The 24,922-nt window shown below is 50.8% G+C and overlaps 1 protein-coding gene across 1 annotated transcript in view; it reads right to left on the reverse strand.

Moving 5' to 3' along the window:
- Positions 1-24,922, reverse strand: part of LOC137361877 (serine/threonine-protein kinase A-Raf-like) — a 178,592-nt gene that overhangs the window by 134,859 nt on the left and 18,811 nt on the right. The window contains exons 2-6 of the mRNA XM_068026479.1: positions 16,546-16,649; positions 16,130-16,232; positions 13,620-13,765; positions 13,357-13,449; positions 10,659-10,794 (exon numbers count right to left, since the gene is read on the reverse strand). Coding sequence (XP_067882580.1) covers positions 10,659-10,794; positions 13,357-13,449; positions 13,620-13,765; positions 16,130-16,232; positions 16,546-16,631 — 564 coding nt within the window. The 5' untranslated portion in view covers positions 16,632-16,649. The remainder of the gene's footprint in view (positions 1-10,658; positions 10,795-13,356; positions 13,450-13,619; positions 13,766-16,129; positions 16,233-16,545; positions 16,650-24,922) is intronic.

Consider the following 24,922-nt stretch of genomic DNA (forward strand, 5'->3'; position numbering starts at 1 on the left):
CAGTAACACAGAGTCTCACTGTCCTATAAACACCAATACTCAGTAACACAGAGTCTCACTGTCCTATAAACACCAATACTCAGTAACACAGAGTCTCACTGTCCTATAAACACCAATACTCAGTAACACAGAGTCTCACTGTCCTATAAACACCAATACTCAGTAACACAGAGTCTCACTGTCCTATAAACCCCAATACTCAGTTACACAGAGTCTCACTGTCCTATAAACACCAATACTCAGTAACACAGAGTCTCACTGTCCTATGAACACCAATACTCAGTAACACAGAGTCTCACTGTCCAATAAACACGAATACTCAGTAACACAGAGTCTCACTGTCCTATAAACACCAATACTCAGTAACACAGAGTCTCACTGTCCTATAAACACCAATACTCAGTAACACAGAGTCTCACTGTCCTATAAACACCAATACTCAGTAACACAGAGTCTCACTGTCCTATGAACACCAATACTCAGTAACACAGAGTCTCACTGTCCTATAAACCCCAATACTCAGTTACACAGAGTCTCACTGTCCTATAAACACCAATACTCAGTAACACAGAGTCTCACTGTCCTATGAACACCAATACTCAGTAACACAGAGTCTCACTGTCCTATAAACACGAATACTCAGTAACAGAGTCTCACTGTCCTATAAACACCAATACTCAGTAACACAGAGTCTCACTGTCCTGCAAACACCAACACTCAGTAACACAGAGTCTCACTGTCCTATAAACACCAATACTCAGTAACACAGAGTCTCACTGTCCTATAAACCCCAATACTCAGTAACACAGAGTCTCACTGTCCTATAAACCCCAATACTCAGTAACACAGAGTCTCACTGTCCTCTAAACACCTATACTCAGTAACACAGAGTCTCACTGTCCGATAAACACCAATACTCAGTAACACAGAGTCTCACTGTCCTGTAAACCCCAATACTCAGTAACACAGAGTCTCACTGTCCTATAAACACCAATACTCAGTAACACAGAGTCTCACTGTCCTGTAAACACCAATACTCAGTAACACAGAGTCTCACTGTATATAAACCCCAGTACGCAGTAACACAGAGTCTCACTGTCCTGGAAACACCAATACTCAGTAACACAGAGTCTCACTGTCCTATAAACACCAATACTCAGTAACACAGAGTCTCACTGTCCTATAAACACCAATACTCAGTAACACAGAGTCTCACTGTCCTGCAAACCCCAATACTCAGTAACACAGAGTCTCACTGTCCTATCAACACCAATACTCAGTAACACAGAGTCTCACTGTCCAGTAAACACCAATACTCAGTAACACAGAGTCTCACTGTCCTATAAACCCCAATACTCAGTTACACAGAGTCTCACTGTCCTATAAACACCAATAACTCAGTAACACAGAGTCTCACTGTCCTACAAACACCAATACTCAGTAACACAGAGTCTCACTGTCCTATAAACACCAATACTCAGTAACACAGAGTCTCACTGTACTGTAAACCCCAATACTCAGTAACACAGAGTCTCACTGTCCTATAAACTCCAATACTCAGTAACACAGAGTCTCACTGTCCTGTAAACACCAATACTCAGTAACACAGAGTCTCACTGTCCTGTAAACACCAATACTCAGTAACAGAGTCTTACTGTCCTATAAACACCAATACTCAATAACACAGAGTCTCACTGTCCTGTAAACACCAATACTCAGTAACACAGAGTCTCACTGTCCGGTAAACCCCAATACTCAGTAACACAGAGTCTCACTGTCCTATAAACCCCAATACTCAGTAACACAGAGTCTCACTGTCCTACAAACACCAATACTCAGTAACACAGAGTCTCACTGTCCTACAAACACCAATACTCAGTAACACAGAGTCTCACTGTCCTATAAACACCAATACTCAGTAACACAGAGTCTCACTGTCCTGTAAACCCCAATACTCAGTAACACAGAGTCTCACTGTCCTATAAACTCCAATACTCAGTAACACAGAGTCTCACTGTCCTGTAAACACCAATACTCAGTAACACAGAGTCTCACTGTCCTATAAACACCAATACTCAGTAACACAGAGTCTCACTGTCCTACAAACACCAATACTCAGTAACACAGAGTCTCACTGTCCTATAAACACCAATACTCAGTAACACAGAGTCTCACTGTCCTGTAAACCCCAATACTCAGTAACACAGAGTCTCACTGTCCTATAAACTCCAATACTCAGTAACACAGAGTCTCACTGTCCTGTAAACACCAATACTCAGTAACACAGAGTCTCACTGTCCTGTAAACACCAATACTCAGTAACAGAGTCTTACTGTCCTATAAACACCAATACTCAATAACACAGAGTCTCACTGTCCTGTAAACACCAATACTCAGTAACACAGAGTCTCACTGTCCGGTAAACCCCAATACTCAGTAACACAGAGTCTCACTGTCCTATAAACACCAATACTCAATAACACAGAGTCTCACTGTCCGGTAAACCCCAATACTCAGTAACACAGAGTCTCACTGTCCTATAAACCCCAATACTCAGTAACACAGAGTCTCACTGTCCTGTAAACACCAATACTCAGTAACACAGAGTCTCACTGTCCTATAAACACCAATACTCAGTAACACAGAGTCTCACTGTCCTATAAACACCCATACTCAGTAACACAGAGTCTCACTGTCCTGTAAACACCAATACTCAGTAACACAGAGTCTCACTGTCCTAGAAACACCAATACTCAGTAACACAGAGTCTCACTGTCCTATGAACACCAATACTCAGTAACTGAGTCTCACTGTCCTGTAAACCCCAATACTCAGTAACACAGAGTCTCACTGTCCTGTAAATCCCAATCCTCAGTAACACAGAGTCTCACTGTCCTGTAAACACCAATACTCAGTAACAGAGTCTCACTGTCCTGTAAACACCAATACTCAGTAACACAGAGTCTCAGTGTCCTCTTAACCCCAATACTCAGTAACAGAGTCTCACTGTCCTGTAAACACCAATACTCAGTAACAGAGTCTCACTGTCCTGTAAACACCAATACTCAGTAACAGAGTCTCACTGTCCGGTAAACCCCAGTACTCAGGAACACAGAGTCTCACTGTCCTATAAACACCAATACTCAGTAACACAGAGTCTCACTGTCCTGTAAACACCAATACTCAGTAACACAGAGTCTCCCTGTCCTGTCAACACCAATACTCAGTAACACAGAGTCTCACTGTCCTGTAAACCCCAATACTCAGTAACACAGAGTCTCACTGTCCGATAAACACCAATCCTCAGTAACACAGAATCTCACTGTCCTGTAAATCCCAATACTCAGTAACACAGAGTCTCACTGTCCTGTAAACCCCAATACTCAGTAACACAGAGCCTCACTGTCCTGTAAACCTCAACACTCAGTAACACAGAGTCTCACTGTCCTGTAAACCCCAATACTCAGTAACACAGAGTCTCACTGTCCTGTCAACCTCAATACTCAGTAACACAGAGTCTCACTGTCCTGTAAATTCCAATACTCAGTAACACAGAGTCTCACTGTCCTATAAACACCAATACTCAGTAACACAGAGTCTCACTGTCCTGTAAACCCCAATACTCAGTAACACAGAGTCTCACTGTCCTATAAACACCAATACTCAGTAACACAGAGTGTCACTGTCCTGTAAACCTCAATACTCAGTAACACAGAGTCTCACTGTCCTGTAAATCCCAATACTCAGTAACACAGAGTCTCACTGTCCTATAAACACCAATACTCAGTAACACAGAGTCTCACTGTCCTGTAAACCCCAATACTCAGTAACACAGAGTGTCACTGTCCTGTAAACCTCAATACTCAGTAACACAGAGTCTCACTGTCCTGTAAACCCCAATACTCAGTAACACAGAGTCTCACTGTCCTATAAACACCAATACTCAGTAACACAGAGTCTCACTGTCCTGTAAACCCCAATACTCAGTAACACAGAATCTCACTGTCCTATAAACACCAATACTCAGTAACACAGAGTCTCACTGTCCTGTAAACCTCAATACTCAGTAACACAGAGTCTCACTGTCCTGTAAATCCCAATACTCAGTAACACAGAGTCTCACTGTCCTATAAACACCAATACTCAGTAACACAGAGTCTCACTGTCCTGTAAACCCCAATACTCAGTAACACAGAGTCTCACTGTCCTATAAACCCCAATACTCAGTAACACAGAGTCTCACTGTCCGATAAACACCAATACTCAGTAACACAGAATCTCACTGTCCTGTAAATCCCAATACTCAGTAACACAGAGTCTCACTGTCCTGTAAACCCCAATACTCAGTAACACAGAGCCTCACTGTCCTGTAAACCTCAACACTCAGTAACACAGAGTCTCACTGTCCTGTAAACCCCAATACTCAGTAACACAGAGTCTCACTGTCCTGTAAATCCCAATACTCAGTAACACAGAGTCTCACTGTCCTATAAACACCAATACTCAGTAACACAGAGTCTCACTGTCCTGTAAATCCCAATACTCAGTAACACAGAGCCTCACTGTCCTGTAAACCTCAACACTCAGTAACACAGAGTCTCACTGTCCTGTAAACCCCAATACTCAGTAACACAGAGTCTCACTGTCCTGTAAACCCCAATACTCAGTAACACAGAGCCTCACTGTCCTGTAAACCTCAACACTCAGTAACACAGAGTCTCACTGTCCTGTAAACCCCAATACTCAGTAACACAGAGTCTCACTGTCCTGTAAATCCCAATACTCAGTAACACAGAGTCTCACTGTCCTGTAAATCCCAATACTCAGTAACACAGAGTCTCAGTGTCCTGTAAATCCCAATACTCAGTAACACAGAGTCTTACTGTCCTGTAAACCTCAATACTCAGTAACACAGAGTCTCACTGTCCTGTAAATCCCAATACTCAGTAACACAGAGTCTCACTGTCCTGTAAATCCCAATACTCAGTAACACAGAGTCTCACTGTCCTGTAAATCCCAATACTCAGTAACACAGAGTCTCACTGTCCTGCAAATCCCAATACTCAGTAACACAGAGTCTCACTGTCCTATAAACCCCAATACTCAGTAACACAGAGTCTCACTGTCCTTTAAACCCCAATACTCAGTAAAACAGAGTCTCACTGTCCTGTAAACCCCAATACTCCGTAACACAGAGTCTCACTGTCCTATAAACACCAATACTCAGTAACACAGAGTCTCACTGTCCTGTAAACCCCAATACTCAGTAACACAGAGTCTCACTGTCCTATAAACACCAATACTCAGTAACACAGAGTCTCACTGTCCTATAAACCCCAATACTCAGTAACACAGAGTCTCACTGTCCTGTAAACACCAATACTCAGTAACACAGAGTCTCACTGTCCTATGGACACCAATACTCAGTAACACAGAGTCTCACTGTCCAAGAAACACCAATACTCAGTAACACAGAGTCTCACTGTCCTGTAAACCCCAATACTCAGTAACACAGAGTCTCACTGTCCTATAAACACCAATACTCAGTAACACAGAGTCTCACTGTCCTATAAACCCCAATACACAGTAACACAGAGTCTCACTGTCCTGTAAACACCAATACTCAGTAACACAGAGTCTCACTGTCCTATAGACACCAATACTCAGTAACACAGAGTCTCACTGTCCTATAAACACCAATACTCAGTAACACAGAGTCTCACTGTCCTCTAAACCCCAATACTCAGTAACACAGAGTGTCACTGTCCTGTAAACCTCAATACTCAGTAACACAGAGTCTCACTGTCCTGTAAATCCCAATACTCAGTAACACAGAGTCTCACTGTCCTATAAACACCAATACTCAGTAACACAGAGTCTCACTGTCCTGTAAACCCCAATACTCAGTAACACAGAGTGTCACTGTCCTGTAAACCTCAATACTCAGTAACACAGAGTCTCACTGTCCTGTAAACCCCAATACTCAGTAACACAGAGCCTCACTGTCCTGTAAATCCCAATACTCAGTAACACAGAGTCTCACTGTCCTATAAACACCAATACTCAGTAACACAGAGTCTCACTGTCCTGTAAACCCCAATACTCAGTAACACAGAATCTCACTGTCCTGTAAACCCCAATACTCAGTAACACAGAGCCTCACTGTCCTGTAAACCTCAACACTCAGTAACACAGAGTCTCACTGTCCTGTAAACCCCAATACTCAGTAACACAGAGTCTCACTGTCCTGTAAATCCCAATACTCAGTAACACAGAGTCTCACTGTCCTGTAAATCCCAATACTCAGTAACACAGAGTCTCAGTGTCCTGTAAATCCCAATACTCAGTAACACAGAGTCTTACTGTCCTGTAAACCTCAATACTCAGTAACACAGAGTCTCACTGTCCTGTAAATCCCAATACTCAGTAACACAGAGTCTCACTGTCCTGTAAATCCCAATACTCAGTAACACAGAGTCTCACTGTCCTGTAAATCCCAATACTCAGTAACACAGAGTCTCACTGTCCTGCAAATCCCAATACTCAGTAACACAGAGTCTCACTGTCCTATAAACCCCAATACTCAGTAACACAGAGTCTCACTGTCCTTTAAACCCCAATACTCAGTAAAACAGAGTCTCACTGTCCTGTAAACCCCAATACTCCGTAACACAGAGTCTCACTGTCCTATAAACACCAATACTCAGTAACACAGAGTCTCACTGTCCTGTAAACCCCAATACTCAGTAACACAGAGTCTCACTGTCCTATAAACACCAATACTCAGTAACACAGAGTCTCACTGTCCTATAAACCCCAATACTCAGTAACACAGAGTCTCACTGTCCTGTAAACACCAATACTCAGTAACACAGAGTCTCACTGTCCTATGGACACCAATACTCAGTAACACAGAGTCTCACTGTCCAAGAAACACCAATACTCAGTAACACAGAGTCTCACTGTCCTGTAAACCCCAATACTCAGTAACACAGAGTCTCACTGTCCTATAAACACCAATACTCAGTAACACAGAGTCTCACTGTCCTATAAACCCCAATACACAGTAACACAGAGTCTCACTGTCCTGTAAACACCAATACTCAGTAACACAGAGTCTCACTGTCCTATAGACACCAATACTCAGTAACACAGAGTCTCACTGTCCTATAAACACCAATACTCAGTAACACAGAGTCTCACTGTCCTCTAAACCCCAATACTCAGTAACACAGAGTCTCACTGTCCTGTAAACACCAATACTCAGTAACAGAGTCTCACTGTCCTATAAACACCAATACTCAGTAACACAGAGTCTCACTGTCCTATAAACACCAATACGCAGTAACACACAGTCTCCCTGTCCTATAAACACCAATACTCAGTAACACAGAGTCTCACTGTCCTGTAAACCCCAATACTCAGTAACACAGAGTCTCACTGTCCGATAAACACCAATACTCAGTAACACAGAGTCTCACTGTCCTGTAAATCCCAATACTCAGTAACACAGAGTCTCACTGTCCTGTAAATCCCAATACTCAGTAACACAGAGTCTCACTGTCCTATAAACCCCAATACTCAGTAACAGAGTCTCACTGTCCTGTAAACACCAATACTCAGTAACACAGAGTCTCACTGTCCTATAAACACCAATACTCAGTAACACAGAGTCTCACTGTCCTGTAAACACCAATACTCAGCAACACAGAGTGTCACTGTCCTGTAAACCCCAATACTCAGTAACACAGAGTCTCACTGTCCTATAAACCCCAGTACTCAGTAACACAGAGTCTCACTGTCCTATAAACCCCAATACTCAGTAACACAGAGTCACACTGTCCTATAAACACCCATACTCAGTAACACAGAGTCTCACTGTCCTGTAAACACCAATACTCAGTAACACAGAGTCTCACTGTCCTGTAAACACCAATACTCAGTAACACAGAGTCTCACTGTCCTATAAACACCAATACTCAGTAACACAGAGTCTCACTGTCCTGTAAACACCAATACTCAGCAACACAGAGTGTCACTGTCCTGTAAACCCCAATACTCAGTAACACAGAGTCTCACTGTCCTATAAACCCCAGTACTCAGTAACACAGAGTCTCACTGTCCTATAAACCCCAATACTCAGTAACACAGAGTCACACTGTCCTATAAACACCCATACTCAGTAACACAGAGTCTCACTGTCCTGTAAACACCAATACTCAGTAACACAGAGTCTCACTGTCCTATGGACACCAATACTCAGTAACACAGAGTCTCACTGTCCTATAAACACCAATACTCAGTAACACAGAGTCTCACTGTCCTGTAAACCCCAATACTCAGTAACACAGAGTCTCACTGTCCTATAAACACCAATACTCAGTAACACAGAGTCTCACTGTCCTTTAAACCCCAATACACAGTAACACAGAGTCTCACTGTCCTGTAAACACCAATACTCAGTAACACAGAGTCTCACTGTCCTATAAACCCCAATACTCAGTAACACAGTCTCACTGTCCTGTAAACACCAATACTCAGTAACAGAGTCTCACTGTCCTATAAACACCAATACTCAGTAACACAGAGTCTCACTGTCCTGTAAATCCCAATACTCAGTAACACAGAGTCTCACTGTCCTATAAACCCCAATACTCAGTAACACAGAGTCTCACTGTCCTGTAAACACCAATACTCAGTAACAGAGTCTCACTGTCCTATAAACACCAATACTCAGTAACACAGAGTCTCACTGTCCTATAAACCCCAATACTCAGTAACACAGAGTCTCACTGTCCTGTAAATCCCAATACTCAGTAACACAGAGTCTCACTGTCCTGTAAATCCCAATACTCAGTAACACAGAGTCTCACTGTCCTATAAACCCCAATACTCAGTAACACAGAGTCTCACTGTCCTGTAAATCCCAATACTCAGTAACACAGAGTCTCACTGTCCTGTAAATCCCAATACTCAGTAACACAGAGTCTCACTGTCCTGTAAACACCAATACTCAATAACACAGAGTTTCACTGTCCTGTAAACCCCAATACTCAGTAACACAGAGTTTCACTGTCCTGTAAACCCCAATACTCAGTAACACAGAGTTTCACTGTCCTGTAAACCCCAATACTCAGTAACACAGAGTTTCACTGTCCTGTAAACCCCAATACTCAGTAACACAGAGTCTCACTGTCCTATAAACACCAATACTCAATAACACAGAGTTTCACTGTCCTGTAAACCCCAATACTCAGTAACACAGAGTCTCACTGTCCTGTAAATCCCAATACTCAGTAACACAGAGTCTCACTGTCCTGTAAATCCCAATACTCAGTAACACAGAGTCTCACTGTCCTATAAACACCAATACGCAGTAACACACAGTCTCCCTGTCCTATAAACACCAATACTCAGTAACACAGAGTCTCACTGTCCTGTAAACCCCAATACTCAGTAACACAGAGTCTCACTGTCCTGTAAATCCCAATACTCAGTAACACAGAGTCTCACTGTCCTGTAAATCCCAATACTCAGTAACACAGAGTCTCACTGTCCTATAAACCCCAATACTCAGTAACAGAGTCTCACTGCCCTGTAAACACCAATACTCAGTAACACAGAGTCTCACTGTCCTGTAAACACCAATACTCAGTAACACAGAGTCTCACTGTCCTATAAACACCAATACTCAGTAACACAGAGTCTCACTGTCCTGTAAACACCAATACTCAGCAACACAGAGTGTCACTGTCCTGTAAACCCCAATACTCAGTAACACAGAGTCTCACTGTCCTGTAAACCCCAATACTCAGTAACACAGAGTCTCACTGTCCTATAAACACCAATACTCAGTAACACAGAGTCTCACTGTCCTATAAACACCAATACTCAGTAACACAGAGTCTCACTGTCCTATAAACCCCAATACTCAGTAACACAGAGTCTCACTGTCCTGTAAACACCAATACTCAGTAACAGAGTCTCACTGTCCTATAAACCCCAATACTCAGTAACACAGAGTCTCACTGTCCTGTAAACCCCAATACTCAGTAATACAGAGTCTCACTGTCCTATAAACCCCAGTACTCAGTAACACAGAGTCTCACTGTCCTATAAACACCAATACTCAGTAACACAGAGTCTCACTGTCCTATAAACCCCAGTACTCAGTAACACAGAGTCTCACTGTCCTATAAACACCAATACTCAGTAACACAGAGTCTCACTGTCCTGTAAACACCAATACTCAGCAACACAGAGTGTCACTGTCCTGTAAACCCCAATACTCAGTAACACAGAGTCTCACTGTCCTATAAACCCCAGTACTCAGTAACACAGAGTCTCACTGTCCTATAAACCCCAATACTCAGTAACACAGAGTCTCACTGTCCTATAAACACCCATACTCAGTAACACAGAGTCTCACTGTCCTGTAAACCCCAATACTCAGTAACACAGAGTCACACTGTCCTATAAACACCCATACTCAGTAACACAGAGTCTCACTGTCCAGTAAACCCCAATACTCAGTAACACAGGGAGTTGCTGTCATGGAGCTCCCATATTCTATCCTGAGTGGTTGTTGTAAGGCTGTCTGAGGCTGGGCAGTGCCTCCAGCTGATTGGGTCTCTGCACGTAACGTGTGAATCCCTCACCTCTATGACACTCATGTTGACTGGTGCTGTGGTGCTGGACATGTGCACGTTGGGCGTGGAGGTTGAACGTTGGCGCTGGAGCTGCCCTTCGGCAGGTGGGCAGGGACATGGGAAAGTGAAGGCGGGTGGTGTGAGCCTGCAAGGCGAAGGAGAAGCAGGTTAGTGTCAGGCCCGTCGGTGAGAAGGCTGTAATCAATTCCACTGACCTGCAATGCACCCTGTCAGCTGAAGATCCACAGCAACGCCTGCACACCCTCTCTCCCACCTCCACCCATTCCGCCCGCTCTCCCGGTTTCTGCAAATGCTCGCACACAACTTAAGCAAGGAGTCAGGAGGGCTAAAAGGGGTCATGAAAAGTCATTGTCAAACAGGATTAAGGATAATCCCAAGGCTTTTTATACATATATAAAGAGCAAGAGGGTAACCAGGGAAAGGGTTGGCCCGCTCAAGGACAGAGATGGGAATCTATGTGTGGAACCAGAGGAAATGGGCGAGGTGCTAAATGAGTACTTTGCATCAGTATTCACCAAAGAGAAGGACTTGGTGGATGATGAGCCTAGGGAAGGGAGTGTAGATAGTCTCAGTCATCTCATTATCAAAAAGGAGGAGGTGTTGGGTGTCTTGCAAAGCATTAAGGTAGATAAGTCCCCAGGGCCTGATGGGATCTACCCTAGAATACTGAGGGAGGCAAGGGAAGAAATTGCTGGGGCCTTGACAGAAATCTTTGCATCCTCATTGGCTACAGGTGAGGTCCCAGAGGACTGGAGAATAGCCAATGTTGTTCCTTTGTTTAAGAAGGGTAGCAAGGATAATCCAGGAAATTATAGGCTGGTGAGCCTTACGTCAGTGGCAGGGAAATTATTAGAGAGGATTATTCGGGACAGGATTTACTCCCATTTGGAAACAAACGAACTTATTAGCGAGAGACAGCATGGTTTTGTGAAGGGGAGGTCGTGTCTCACTAATTTGATTGAGTTTTTTGAGGAAGTGACAAAGATGATTGATGAAGGAAGGGCAGTGGATGTTGTCTATATGGACTTCAGTAAAGCCTTTGACAAGGTCCCTCATGGCAGAATGGTACAAAAGGTGAAGTCACACGGGATCAGAGGTGAGCTGGCAAGATGGATACAGAACTGGCTCTGTCACAGAAGACAGAGGGTAGCAGTGGAAAGGTGCTTTTCTGAATGGAGGGATGTGACTAGTGGTGTTCCGCAGGGATCAGTGCTGGGACCGTTGCTCTTTGTAGTATATATAAATGATTTGGAGGAAAATGTAACTGGTCTGATTATTAAGTTTGAGGACGACACAAAGGTTGGTGGAGTTGCGGATAGTGATGAGGATTGTCAGAGGATACAGCAGGATATAGATCGGTTGGAGACTTGGGCGGAGAAATGGCAGATGGAGTTTAATCCGGACAAATGTGAGGTAATGCATTTTGGAAGGTCTAATGCAGGTGGGAAGTATACAGTAAATGGCAGAACCCTTAGGAGTATTGATAGGCAGAGAGATCTGGGCGTACAGGTCCACAGGTCACTGAAAGTGGCAACGCAGGTGGATAAGGTAGTGAAGAAGGCATACGGCATGCTTGCCTTCATCGGTCGGGGCATAGAGTATAAAAATTGGCAGGTTATGCTGCAGCTGTACAGAACCTTAGTTAGGCCACATTTAGAATATTGCGTGCAATTCTGGTCGCCACACTACCAGTAGGACATGGAGGCTTTGGAGAGGGTACAGAGAAGGTTTACCAGGATGTTGCCTGGTCTGGAGGGCATTAGCTATGAGGAGAGGTTGGATAAACTTGGATTGTTTTCACCTGAACGATGGAGGTGGAGGGGTGACATGATAGAGGTTTACAAAGTTATGAGCGGCATGGACAGAGTGGATAGTCAGAAGCTTTTTCCCAGGGTGGAAGAGTCAGTTACTAGGGGAGATAGGTTTAAGGTGAGAGGGGCAAAGATTAGGGGGGATGTGCGAGGCAAGTTCTTTACACAGAGGGTGGTGAGTGCCTGGAACCTGCTGCCAGGGGAGGTGGTGGAAGCAGGTACGATAGCGACGTTTAAGAGGCATCTTGACAAATACATGAATAGGATGGGAATAGAGGGATACGTGCCCCGGAAGTGCAGAAGGTTTTAGTTTAGGCAGGCATCAAGATTGGCGCAGGCTTGGAGGGCCGAATGGCCTGTTCCTGTGCTGTTCTTTGTTCACACAGGTTTTTCATGAACCACTCCCCCACCCTCGCGCAGCTCCCTGTCTTCCCGGGCAGCCCCAAGATGGCTGCACGCGTCAGCTGTCGCTCTCTCCGAGCCTGGAGCACATAACCCTCGGCTCGACGCTCCCGGGTCATTATCACGTCGCGGTTCGTGGGAGCCTGCTGTGCACAAATTGGCCGCCATGTCTCCCACGTTCCAACAGAGGCCACGCTTCAAAAAAAAAACTCAGTGACTGACGGGTTTAACATCTCACCCGAAAGACAGTACCTCCGATAGTGCAGCACTCTTGTCGGTCTGGCACCGGGGGGAAAGGAGGAGCCTGGACTATTGAGTTCAAACCCGCGGCCACATGACTCAGAAGAGAGAGGTAGGCAGCTGTGCTCCATGAACTCTTCTCACCATCCAGTGTCGAACTAATCGACTGCGAGTTACAGCAAGGATATCAGACGGTTTCTCTAACAGTAAACAGACATCCAACGCGTTCTCACCTTCCGGACGACTGAGGGGTCAGGAGTTGGTCCATCTGGGCTGTGGGCATCGGTGAGAGCGAGTGCTCCTCATAGGGACCGGGAGAAGCCGGGCTGCAAACCAACGGTAGAGAATCAGATCACACCAGGGCTAGATCAGTACTCACTATCACCACACACGCTCCCCCCCCCCTCAACCAAAACCACCTCCCTCAACCAGCGTACTCACTATCCCCCAGCCTCCGCCGCTCCACCCCACCCTGGACCCTCCCTTTCGTACTCACTATTTGCCCAGGTCCAAGCACACCGTTGGCACTTTACTGCTGCAGTGCTCGTGGAACTTGTGGCCGCAGGTCTGGCAGCGGAAGCCATGGAACAGGAACTTCAGGCAGAAGTCGCAGAACGCCAGGTTGAAGAACGTCTTCCGGACCTGCAGGAGGAGAGGAATCGCCAGCCAGGTTACTGCGCCATCCGCTTCCCGCCTCGCCGCTTCTCTGCCCGGTCTGGGGGAGGTGACGGGGGGTGGGGGGGGGGGACACACCAGCTACCCCGCCTGCCCTGGAGCCTCACCCCGAGGTCCTTCACAACACACTGCAAACCAGCCGGGTGTCTTGAGATGAGAGCACCACTGCGTGTACCTACGTACACACACACATGCCCCATATCAGTGTTAAACTTCACTTGCCACCTGCCAGCCCATCTGATCCAAATGCAGAAATACAAGAAGTCCTATATGCAGCTCAGAAAGTCACCATTCAGTCCCTCATTGAAAGAGTGACCCAATTCGCCCCTCTGCATTCCTGCTCCTTCCCCACTGTCCTCAAAGTAGGTTTTCCCGTTCAAATATATATCCAATTCCTTTGAAGTCTCTCTGTAAATATTTTACCGTTCTCCTTAATTCAACGTCCCCGGCAGATTCGGCCGGTTCACGGCGAGTTACAGTGGAGCAGATCACGGTGCGGGGCAGGGGGCGGGCCTCGACGTTACCGAGGGTCTGGGGCTCAACCCGACACCCTGGGCAGCACAGTGGCGCAGTGGTTAGCACCGCAGCCTCACAGCTCCAGCGACCTGGGTTCAATTCTGGGTACTGCCTGTGCGGAGTTTGCAAGTTCTCCCTGTGTCTGCGTGGGTTTTCTCCGGGTGCTCGGGTTTCCTCCCACAGCCAAAGACCTGCAGGTTGGTCGGTAAATTGGCCGTTGTAAATTGCCCCGAGTATAGGTCGGTGGTCGGGAAATATATAGGGACAGGTGGGGATGTGATGGGAATATGGAATTAGTGTAGGATTAGTATAAATGGGTGGTTGATGGTCGGCACAGACTCAGTGGGCTGAAGGGCCTGTTTCAGTGCTGTATCTCTAAAACTAAACTCTCCCAGTCTGCCTCTACACCATCACTCGTGCTCGCTGCTTTTGACTTTTCAGCCACCTTCTGTTGTCAGTTCCCCCCGCCCGAGTGTGCTCACGCTCAGCGCGTGTCCGGGGTCACACATGCAGCAGGGATTTGCTCGGATGGGTGTCGGGAATGGGGGGGGGGGGCGTGGGGAAGATGTGGAGGACGCGGCCACTGCAGCAATCCAGAGACACACTCCCATTATCCAGGTTCACACTCCAGTACCGGCTCACTGCCACCTCCTCAAAGCCAACTTGTACTGGCCAGGGACACCCACGTCCCATGAATGTGACGAGCCACATGTCGGTCCGAGCTATTTTTTTTTCTTGGCGGGGGGTGGGGGGGGGGGGGGGGGAGAGGGGTGGCAAGTTTACAATTTTGTACATTTCAATCAGATCTCCCCTCAGCCTTCTCTGTTCCAAGGAGAACAACCCCAGCCTATCCAATCTTTCCTCACGGCTGCATTTTTCCAGTCCTGGCAACATCCCCGTAAATCTCCTCTGTACCCTCTCTCGTGCAATTACATCCTTTCTGTAATGAAGTGACCAGAACTACACACAGTACTCAAGCTGTGGCCAAACCAATGAGTTATACAGTTCCAGCATAACCTCCCTGCTCTTATATTCCATACCTCGGCTAATAAAGGAAAGGATTCCATATGCCTTCTTAACCACCTTATCGACCTGTCCTGCTACCTTCAGGGATCTGTGGACATTCGCTCCAAGGTCGCTCACTTCCTCGACACCTCTCAGTATTTTCCCATTAATGGTGTATTCCTTTGCCTTGCTTGACCTCCCTGAATGCATCACCTCACACTTCTCCAGGTTGAATTCCATTTGCCACTTTTATGCTCAATCGATATCTTCCTGCAGCCTCCAGCTACCCTCCTCGCTCTCGACCACACGGCCAATCTTTGCGTCGTCTGCAAACGTCTTGATCGTGCCCCCTACATTTACGTCCAAATTGTTCACATGCACCACCAAAAGCAGGGGCACCAGTACTGAGCCCTGCGGAACGCCACTGGAAACCGCCCTCCAGTCGCTAAAACACCCGTCAACAATTACCCTTCGTTTCCTGCCACTGAGTCAATTCTGTATCCACCTTGCTGCATTTCCCAGGATCCCATGGGCTTTTTTTTTTTTTTTTTAAACCAGTCCGCCGTGTGGGACCGTGTCAAAAGCCTTGCTCTTGCCTCTGAGTCAGAAGGCTGCGGGTTCAACCTGCAATCCAGAGGCTCGAGCCCCATAATCCAGGCTCAACACTCCCCGGGAGTCAGTTTTGAGGGAGGGCTGCACTCTTGGAGGTTCCACCTTTCAGGAAGAGATGTTGAACCCACTGGGTATTTCGGGAATGGCCGGGTAACGCAACGGGTGGGGGAGCTGGACGCCGATCAGCTCGGGACTTACAAAGTTGTGCATTGACAAGGGGACTTCATCAAGCACCTCCACCATGAGCTCCTCGCCCACCAGGGGCGTGATGTCGGTCGACCAGTCGGTCAGCTTCTTGTGGCTGAAGGGAGAAAGAAGAGAGACAGGCGTCAGTGGTTACAAGGACAACACACGGCCCCCCCCTGCCGATTCGCCTGCCTCGCACTGCACTGTCCCGTTGTACAACCAGCACAGCACAGTCGCCTGCTCATCCATATAGCTCCCCGTGTACGGGACTCTGCAACGCCCCGCGCCGTCTGTGTCGCACTCCGGAGCCACAGTAAGCCCCGTGTACAGCCTGTGTATGCTCCCCGTGTACAGCACTGGTGTGTATAAGCCCCATTTGCCAGCTTCAATACAAACTCAAGACAGAAATGCCGCAGTCAGTAACTCACCCATCAAGGAATCTGTAGACCGCACAGCATTTCTGGGACAAACCTCGGACTTTCAGTGCCTTGTCCAAGCTGTCGTTCACTGTCATCCCCTCACGAACATTTACCTGTGAAAAGCACAGCAGGTAGTTAAGAGGATAGGAGATCAAAGTCAGACACAGTACAACTCTCAAAAACCTGGCAATGTTTAACAGGAAGTGGAGAGGGAGCTTTACTCTGTATCTAACCCCCGTGCTGTACCTGTCCTGGGGAGTGTTTGATGGGGACAGTGTAGAGGGAGCTTTACTCTGTATCTAACCCCCGTACTGTACCTGTCCTGGGGAGTGTTTGATGGGGACAGTGTAGAGGGAGCTTTACTCTGTATCTAACCCCCGTACTGTACCTGTCCTGGGGAGTGTTTGATGGGGGACAGTGTAGAGGGAGCTTTACTCTGTATCTAACCCCCCGTTTTTTTTTTTTTATGTCGAGGGGGCCTTTATTCCTCAGGCCCCCTTTTTATACACACTTATATATTTAAAATAACTTTATTAAAAACAGAAATAAACAAAAACTCAAATTAAAATGCCATTCTCGGCGTCGACGATGCACTCCAGTCCCTGCGGTGCCCACCGGTCGCGGAAGGCCTCAAGCGTACCGGCGGACACCGCATGCTCCTTTTCCAGGGACACCCGGGCGCGAACGTAACCGCGGAAGAGGGGCAGGCAATCGGGGAGGACGAAACCCCCGACGGCCCGCAACCTGGACCTGTGAATTGCCACCTTGGCCAGGCCCAGGAGCAGACCGACGAGGAGATCCTCCTCCCGGCCCAAGCCCCTCCGCACCGGGTGCCCAAAGATCAGGAGCGTGGGACTGAAGTGCAGCCAGAATTTGAGGAGCAGCCCCTTCAGATACTCAAATAGGGGCTGCAACCTCGCACACTCCATATAAATGTGGAACACGGACTCGTCCAGGCCGCAGAAAGTACAGCTGGCCTGGGAGTCCGTGAACCTACTTAAAAGCCTATTGCACGGGACTGCTCTGTGCAGCACCCTCCACCCCAGGTCCCCGATGTAAAGGGGGAAGACTCCCGCGTAGAGAGACCTCCATCGGGGTTTCCCCTCGCCGCCAGTTGGCAACGCGGACCGCCAGGGCGTGTCCGGCCGGCTAACGAGGGCGAGGAAGTGGAAAGTGTGCAGGAGCAGCCCGTACAGGAAACCCCTCCGCGCCGATTGGAATGGCACGGAGGGCATTCCCGAGAGGCGGCTCGGGTTGTGCGGGACCGGCTCCCGAGGAGGGTTTCGGGGCCTGGGTCCAATGAGCAGTTCCGGCCCAGCGGGGGTCAGCTCGGCCGGGATCGCTCCGCACTCCCGAGCCCCCTCGCCACCCGCAGTGAGGGGCGTCCCGGGGGTTTCGGCTACTCCTCCGCCCGCCGGACCGTCCCCGGAGTCAGCCGCCCGGACAGCCGAGGCGCTCTCCTCCGCCGGCGGGGGAGCGCCCTGACTGGAGGCGACCATGTTCCAGACTCGGAAAAGATCCCGGTAAAAGACAGGCAACTCCCTCAGAGAGGCGCGGCTAACGGACTCCACCGGGAGCTGCGTGTCGTCTTGAAGGCAGTGACACTGGCGGAAAAAATACGTCGCCAGCGCACACCATCTGGGAGGACGCTCGACGTACAGGTATCTCTGCAGGGTCCGAAGGCGGAGAGTCGCAGCCTGGGTGCGGACGCACACCAGCGACTGACCGTCCTCCTCGATCGGGAGACTCAGGACCGCGGCAGAGACCCAGTGTTTCCTCTTGCCCCAGAAGAAATCGACGAGTTTCTTCTGGATCTTGGTGGCAAATACAGGGGGCGGGGCCAAAGTGACCAACCGGTACCACAGCATGGAGGCCACCAGTTGGTTTATGACCAACGCTCGGCCCCTGTAGGAAAGCACTCGGAGCAGTCCTGTCCAGCGCCCCAGCCGAGCGGTGACTTTTGCCTCCAACTCCTGCCAGTTTGCCGGCCAGGCTTCCTCAGCGGGACTAAGGTGGACTCCCAGATAGAGGAGGTGCGTGGTGCTCCACGCAAAAGGTGTCATCTCCTCCGGCAGGGAGTCCACCCGCCACTGACCAACCAGGAGTCCGGAACATTTCTCCCAATTGATCCTCGCGGAGGACGCGGCAGAAAAGGTCTGCTGGCAGTCGCGCATCCTCCGCAAGTCAACGGGATCTGTGATTGCGAGGAGCACGTCGTCGGCGTAAGCCGAGAGGACGACCCGCATGGCCGGCTCGCGCAGAGCCAATCCCGTCAACCTCCTGCGAAGCAGGCACAGGAAGGGCTCCACGCAGATGGTATACAATTGGCCGGACATGGGGCACCCCTGACGCACTCCTCTCCCAAATCGAAGGGGCGCCGTCAAGGACCCGTTAACCTTGATTAGACACTCTGCGGCGGCGTATAAAAGTCGGACCCGGGCCACGAAATGCGGCCCGAGTCCGAAAGCGCGCAGAGTCCCGAAAAGGTAATCGTGATCCACCCTGTCGAACGCCTTCTCCTGATCGAGGGAGAGAAAGGCGACCGACTGACCAGTCCTCTGGGAAAGATGGATCAGGTCCCGGACCAGGTGGATGTTGTCCTGGATGGACCGGCCCGGGACCGTGTAGGACTGGTCGGGGTGGATCATGTGGGCCAGCATGGAGCCCAGGCGGGTAGACATAGCACGGGCAAAGATCTTATAATCCGTGCTGAGGAGGGAGACCGGACGCCAGTTTTTAAGCAGGCGGAGATCGCCCCTCTTCGGCAGCAGGACGATGACCGCCCTGCGCCACGAGAGGGGCATCTCCCCGGTCGCCAGGCTTTCCCCCAGGACCCGCGCGTAATCGTCCCCCAGGACGTCCCAGAACGCTCTGAGGAACTCCACGGTCAACCCATCCAGCCCTGGGGATTTGCCCCTCGAGAGCTGGTGGAGGGCGCCAGTCAGCTCCGCCAACGTGAGCGGAGCCTCCAATCCTTCGGCGCCCTCCGGGCTGACCTGCGGCAGGTCCTCCCACAAAACTCTGCGCGCATCCTCGCTGGACGGATCCGGAGAGAACAACGCACTGTAATACGTCCGGACCAGGAGGCCCATTCCCTCCGGATCCGTGATGGAGGATCCGTCGTCGGCCAGCAGCTCAACGAGCTGCTTACGGACCCCCCGCCATTTTTCCAGCGAGTAGAAGAAGGGAGAGGCGCGGTCCAAATCTTCCAGGATCTGGATCCGCGACCTCACGTACGCGCCTCGGGACCCTATGAGCTGCAGGTTCCTCAGCGCGCCCTTCTTCTCTTTGTACGCCTGCCACAGGGCCGGGTCCACGACGGCATGACCGAGGCGGGATTCCAAGTCGAGCACCTCCCTCTCAAGGCGCCCGATCTCGGCTTCCCGCCTCTTGGTCGACCCCTTCGCATACTCCTGACAGAAGACGCGGATGTGAGTCTTGCCCACATCCCACCATAGCCTCAAGGAGGGGAAGCCCCCCTGCTTCCTTCTCCAGTCGGCCCAGAATCGACAGAACGAGTCCCGAAATCGCACGTCCTCCAGCAGCCAGTTGTTAAAGTGCCAGTACGCGGACCCCGCCCGCGTGCGGAGCGGAGTAAACTCCGCCCACACCAGGCGGTGGTCCGAGCACGGCACCAGCCGCATGGAGGCCGCTGAAACGCGGGAGACGTACGCCTGCGAAATGTAGAGGCGGTCGATTCGCGACCCCCCTCCTCCAGACCTCCACGTGAAGGCGCTGGAGTCGGGATGGAGATTCCGCCAGACGTCCACCAAGTTAAGGGAGCTGATCAGTCCCCTCAACTTCTCCACCGACGCTTGGCCGCGCTGGGGACCGGAGCGATCCCCCACCTCGAGGGTGCAGTTAAAATCCCCCCCGAGGATGATGCACTCGCCGCTATCGATGGAGCTCAAGAGAGCGGACACTTCTTCAAAGAAGCGCGCTTGGAACGCGCCGGGCCTGGGCGCGTACACGTTCACAAAGTGGAGCGGCACGCTACCCAGGCGAACGGCGAGGTGGAGCAAGCGGCCCGGCACTAGCTCCTTGACCCCCAAGATCTCCGGCTGAAAAGTCGGGGCCAACAAGATAGCCACCCCACTAGAAATAGGGGTGAGGTGACTCATGTAGACCCCACCCTGCCACTCCAGGAGCCAGGTGGCTTCGTCTCCCGGAACGGTGTGGGTTTCCTGCAGAAAGCTCACCGCGTATCTCCCTTCCCTAAGGACTGAGAGATTGTGAAATCTGCGGTGAGCCCCTCTGCTGCCGTTGATGTTGAGGCTGGCTATGGTTATCTTCATGTCAAAGGTACTTAAAACCCGTCACCAACACCTCACTGTGAGGAGGGAGTGGAAGTGCACCTGGCCCTCCACTCCCCCAGCAACCCATTGAGGAACACATTAAAACGGCGCCTCTCAACCAGTTTCACGTCCGCGCGCTTGCCCGCTATCTTAAGGGCGGCACGGACGGACTGGATGATCAGCGCCAGATTCGACCAACGGTCGAGGGCCAGCTGAACTTTATTGCGGCAACCTCTGCATGCCGCGAGGAAATCCCGGAGTTCCGCCGTGGGGATGAGAGGAGATTCGGTGGGAGGCACGAGGGACTCCACCACCTCACTGGCGATGGAATCAAGATCATCCTCCGTGCCCCGCACCGAATCCCCATCCTCCTCCGGGTCGTCACCGCCAGCGGCCGACACATCCACCACACTCTGTGGGGCGGACGTCCCGGCCGCGCCAGCTGGTCCCGCCTCCGTCACGATCCCACCCCCAGGATCGATGGCGGAGGAGTCCTCTCTGGGTTCTATTGTGAAACTAGAGCCTGTGGGCACCAGCGCTTCAGGACCCCCCTCCACCTCCGTCCCCAGGCCAATGAGTGGTCCAGGGGAGACAGAAGTTCCGGACTCCGGGAAACCAGCCGGAGCCGAGACTGGAGGCGGCGAGAGGAGGTCATCTCCCGCTCCGCCAGCACCCACAGGCCCAGCAGATGGGGCAGCATTCTCAGTTATAACTGGGTCGGGTGTCTCCTGGTTGGTGGTGGACTCCGGCTGGGAGGCCCGACCCTCTGGGGCCTCGCCCTCCCCTTCATTCAGGACACCCGACCCAGTAGCAGTGGCGGAATGGGCGGTTTCCCCAGGCTCCCCCACCACAAGCAGGGCCCCACTTACTCCTTCAGGAGGGGCCTCACGTACCAGGGCCATCCCCTCTCCTCCATCCTGAGGAATAGGGAGCACCTGCCCGGACTTTGCAGCCTTGGTGGTGGCGGTAGGGGGCACCTGAGGACCAGAAACAGGAGGCAGCTCCCCTCCAACAGATGGGCCCTGCACCTCAGGGCCCTGTGTTATTTCTGTGGAGGGGTGCCTTCTCCTCTTTTTCGCACTTGGGCGCGGAGACTCAGAGACCTCCATGTCATCAGAGGCCTCCGCCTCCGCACCCTTTTTTCCTTTTTTAGTCACCCTGGGCCTGAGCCCAGCCCTGGGACAGGTGGATTCCATGGGAATGGGCTTTGGGCTGAGCTCAGGCTCGGGTTGAGTCAAAGTGTCCAGGGGACGCGCCTCACGATGTTTCTTTTTTCCCCGCGTCTTCCTTCCGCTCGGACGGACGCTCCCCTCCCCGCCAGAGGCTGTGAAAACCACAGCCTCCGGAACCGACTGAGCGGTGTCTGTTGGATGTGCGGGGGGAGTGGGAGGAGGTGCTGTGGAACCACTCTGGGCCGCCGAGGTGGAGCTGGCGGCCGGGAGGTTGGGGCAGTTCTTCCGAACATGCCCCACCCCCTTGCAGACGTGGCACCGCGCCCCGTCCGAGGTCCAAAAGACGCGGTAGGCCGTCCCCTGGAACTCCACATTAAATTGGCCCTCCGTGTCCTCCTCCCGCGCCAGCTGCATAAATAACTGGCGGCGGAAGGAGTAGACATGTTGGAGGCTGTGCTCCCGAAGACCAAGCCGGACTGGGGTGATCCCCGACCTCACCTCCCCCAGATGGTGTAGGTGGGGGAGGAGGAGCTCACTGGGAATGAAGGGTGGGACGTTGGACAACACTATCCGATGCGCAGTGGCCCCCAGAGGGTCCACTGGCAGGAAGGTCCCCCCCACAGTGAGCCCTTTACTCAGGGCCAGGGACACCGCCCGCTCGGTCTTCAAAAAGAACACAGCCTTCCCATACATTTTTGAGGCCGCAACAATGGCCGAGGGGCCGACAACCACGGCCATTGCCTTAACGCAGGCCTCAATAGACATGTTGGGGTGGGGATAGCTCTTCACCCCATGGCTGCATGTCAATAATTTAAAGGGTGACGGGGCCACGTGGGCAGCCACAGAAGCTGCAGCTGCGTAGGTAGTAGAGGGCCCCGCCACCGGTGATGAAGGGCTTGCCATGGGTCCAAGAGCTAAACCCACCCCAAATTGTGGACTTGCATACTAAATAACAGATTCACAGAAAAATTTGAAAAGACAAACAAACAAACAACAGGTTAGTGGAGAGGCTGAGGTAAGAGAGGAGAGGCAAAGGCAGGCTGGAAGGGATGACTTGCTTTCTGGAGGTGGTGCTCACAGTACACTTAAAACAAACAGTCTTTGAAGTTGGTTTTCCGGTCTTCTGGTTGGGGGAGTCGTCTTCACCTGGGTCAGCTGAAGCTGCCCAGGCACTATCTATCCCCTTCCGTCTGTTTAGCTGGGCAGCTTCAGCTGACCCAGGTTTGGCAATTGGGGTGGGGAGGGAGCTTCCCTGTGTGCTTTTGCAGCAGCACAGACTCCTGTTGAATTGGCAGCCCCACCCCCTGTTGTTCCAGCCACTTGTTCCTCCCCCAACAGTCCAAAGTAAATTACTGGTGTTCAGCACCCACCTCCAGACAAAGCCTTGTTTCCACAAAATGTCCCTTTCTTCTCTTTAATGGAGACTGTTGTTGCAGTTTTCCTCTGCTTGTTGGTAGCTGCTCTCCCTTGCACAGTGCAGCTCCTCTCTCCACCTCTGCAACCTCCAACTGCCACCAGCACTCTCAGCTGAGGCTCGTTGCTGCAATCAGCAGTCAATACTCCAATTAGCCAGCAGCCAACCCCGTGCTGTACCTGTCCTGGGAGTGTTTGATGGGGACAGTGTAGAGGGAGCTTTACTCTGTATCTAACCCCCGTACTGTACCTGTCCTGGGGAGTGTTTGATGGGGGACAGTGTAGAGGGAGCTTTACTCTGTATCTAACCCCCCGTGCTGTACCTGTCCTGGGGAGTGTCTGATGGGGACAGTGTAGAGGGAGCTTTACTCTGTATCTAACCCCCGTGCTGTACCTGTCCTGGGAGTGTTTGATGGGGACAGTGTAGAGGGAGCTTTACTCTGTATCTAACCCCTGTGCTGTACCTGTCCTGGGGAGTGTTTGATGGGGACAGTGTAGAGGGAGCTTTACTCTGTATCTAACCCCCGTACTGTACCTGTCCTGGGGAGTGTTTGATGGGGACAGTGTAGAGGGAGCTTTACTCTGTATCTAACCCCCGTACTGTACCTGTCCTGGGGAGTGTTTGATGGGGACAGTGTAGAGGGAGCTTTACTCTGTATCTAACCCCCGTGCTGTACCTGTCCTGGGGAGTGTCTGATGGGGACAGTGTAGAGGGAGCTTTACTCTGTATCTAACCCCCGTGCTGTACCTGTCCTGGGGAGTGTCTGATGGGGACAGTGTAGAGGGAGCTTTACTCTGTATCTAACCCCCGTGCTGTACCTGTCCTGGGAGTGTTTGATGGGGGACAGTGTAGAGGGAGCTTTACTCTGTATCTAACCCCCCGTGCTGTACCTGTCCTGGGGAGTGTTTGATGGGGGACAGTGTAGAGGGAGCTTTACTCTGTATCTAACCCCCCGTGCTGTACCTGTCCTGGGGAGTGTTTGATGGGGGACAGTGTAGAGGGAGCTTTACTCTGTATCTAACCCCCGTACTGTACCTGTCCTGGGAGTGTTTGATGGGGACAGTGTAGAGGGAGCTTTACTCTGTATCTAACCCCCCGTGCTGTACCTGTCCTGGGGAGTGTTTGATGGGGACAGTGTAGAGGGAGCTTTACTCTGTATCTAACCCCCGTACTGTACCTGTCCTGGGAGTGTCTGATGGGGACAGTGTAGAGGGAGCTTTACTCTGTATCTAACCCCCGTGCTGTCCCTGTCCTGGGAGTGTTTGATGGGGACAGTGTAGAGGGAGCTTTACTCTGTAACTAACCGACCCGGGCTGGGCAGTATGACTTACCACCGTGCGTTGCTTGTTGGGCAGATAGACGCGGACAGTTCCCGTTGCTCTGGGCATCTCCCCGGGGCTGCCCGCCAGCGAGGGCCGGTGCTGGCCGTGGTGAGGGTGCTGCTCCAGGGAGCCGCCCGGGCTGGACGGCACTCCGCTGATGGTCAGGCTGGGCAGGCTGAACCC

The sequence above is a fragment of the Heterodontus francisci genome, unplaced genomic scaffold (assembly GCF_036365525.1).
Source record: "Heterodontus francisci isolate sHetFra1 unplaced genomic scaffold, sHetFra1.hap1 HAP1_SCAFFOLD_617, whole genome shotgun sequence".
In the NCBI taxonomy this organism is placed as follows: domain Eukaryota; kingdom Metazoa; phylum Chordata; class Chondrichthyes; order Heterodontiformes; family Heterodontidae; genus Heterodontus; species Heterodontus francisci.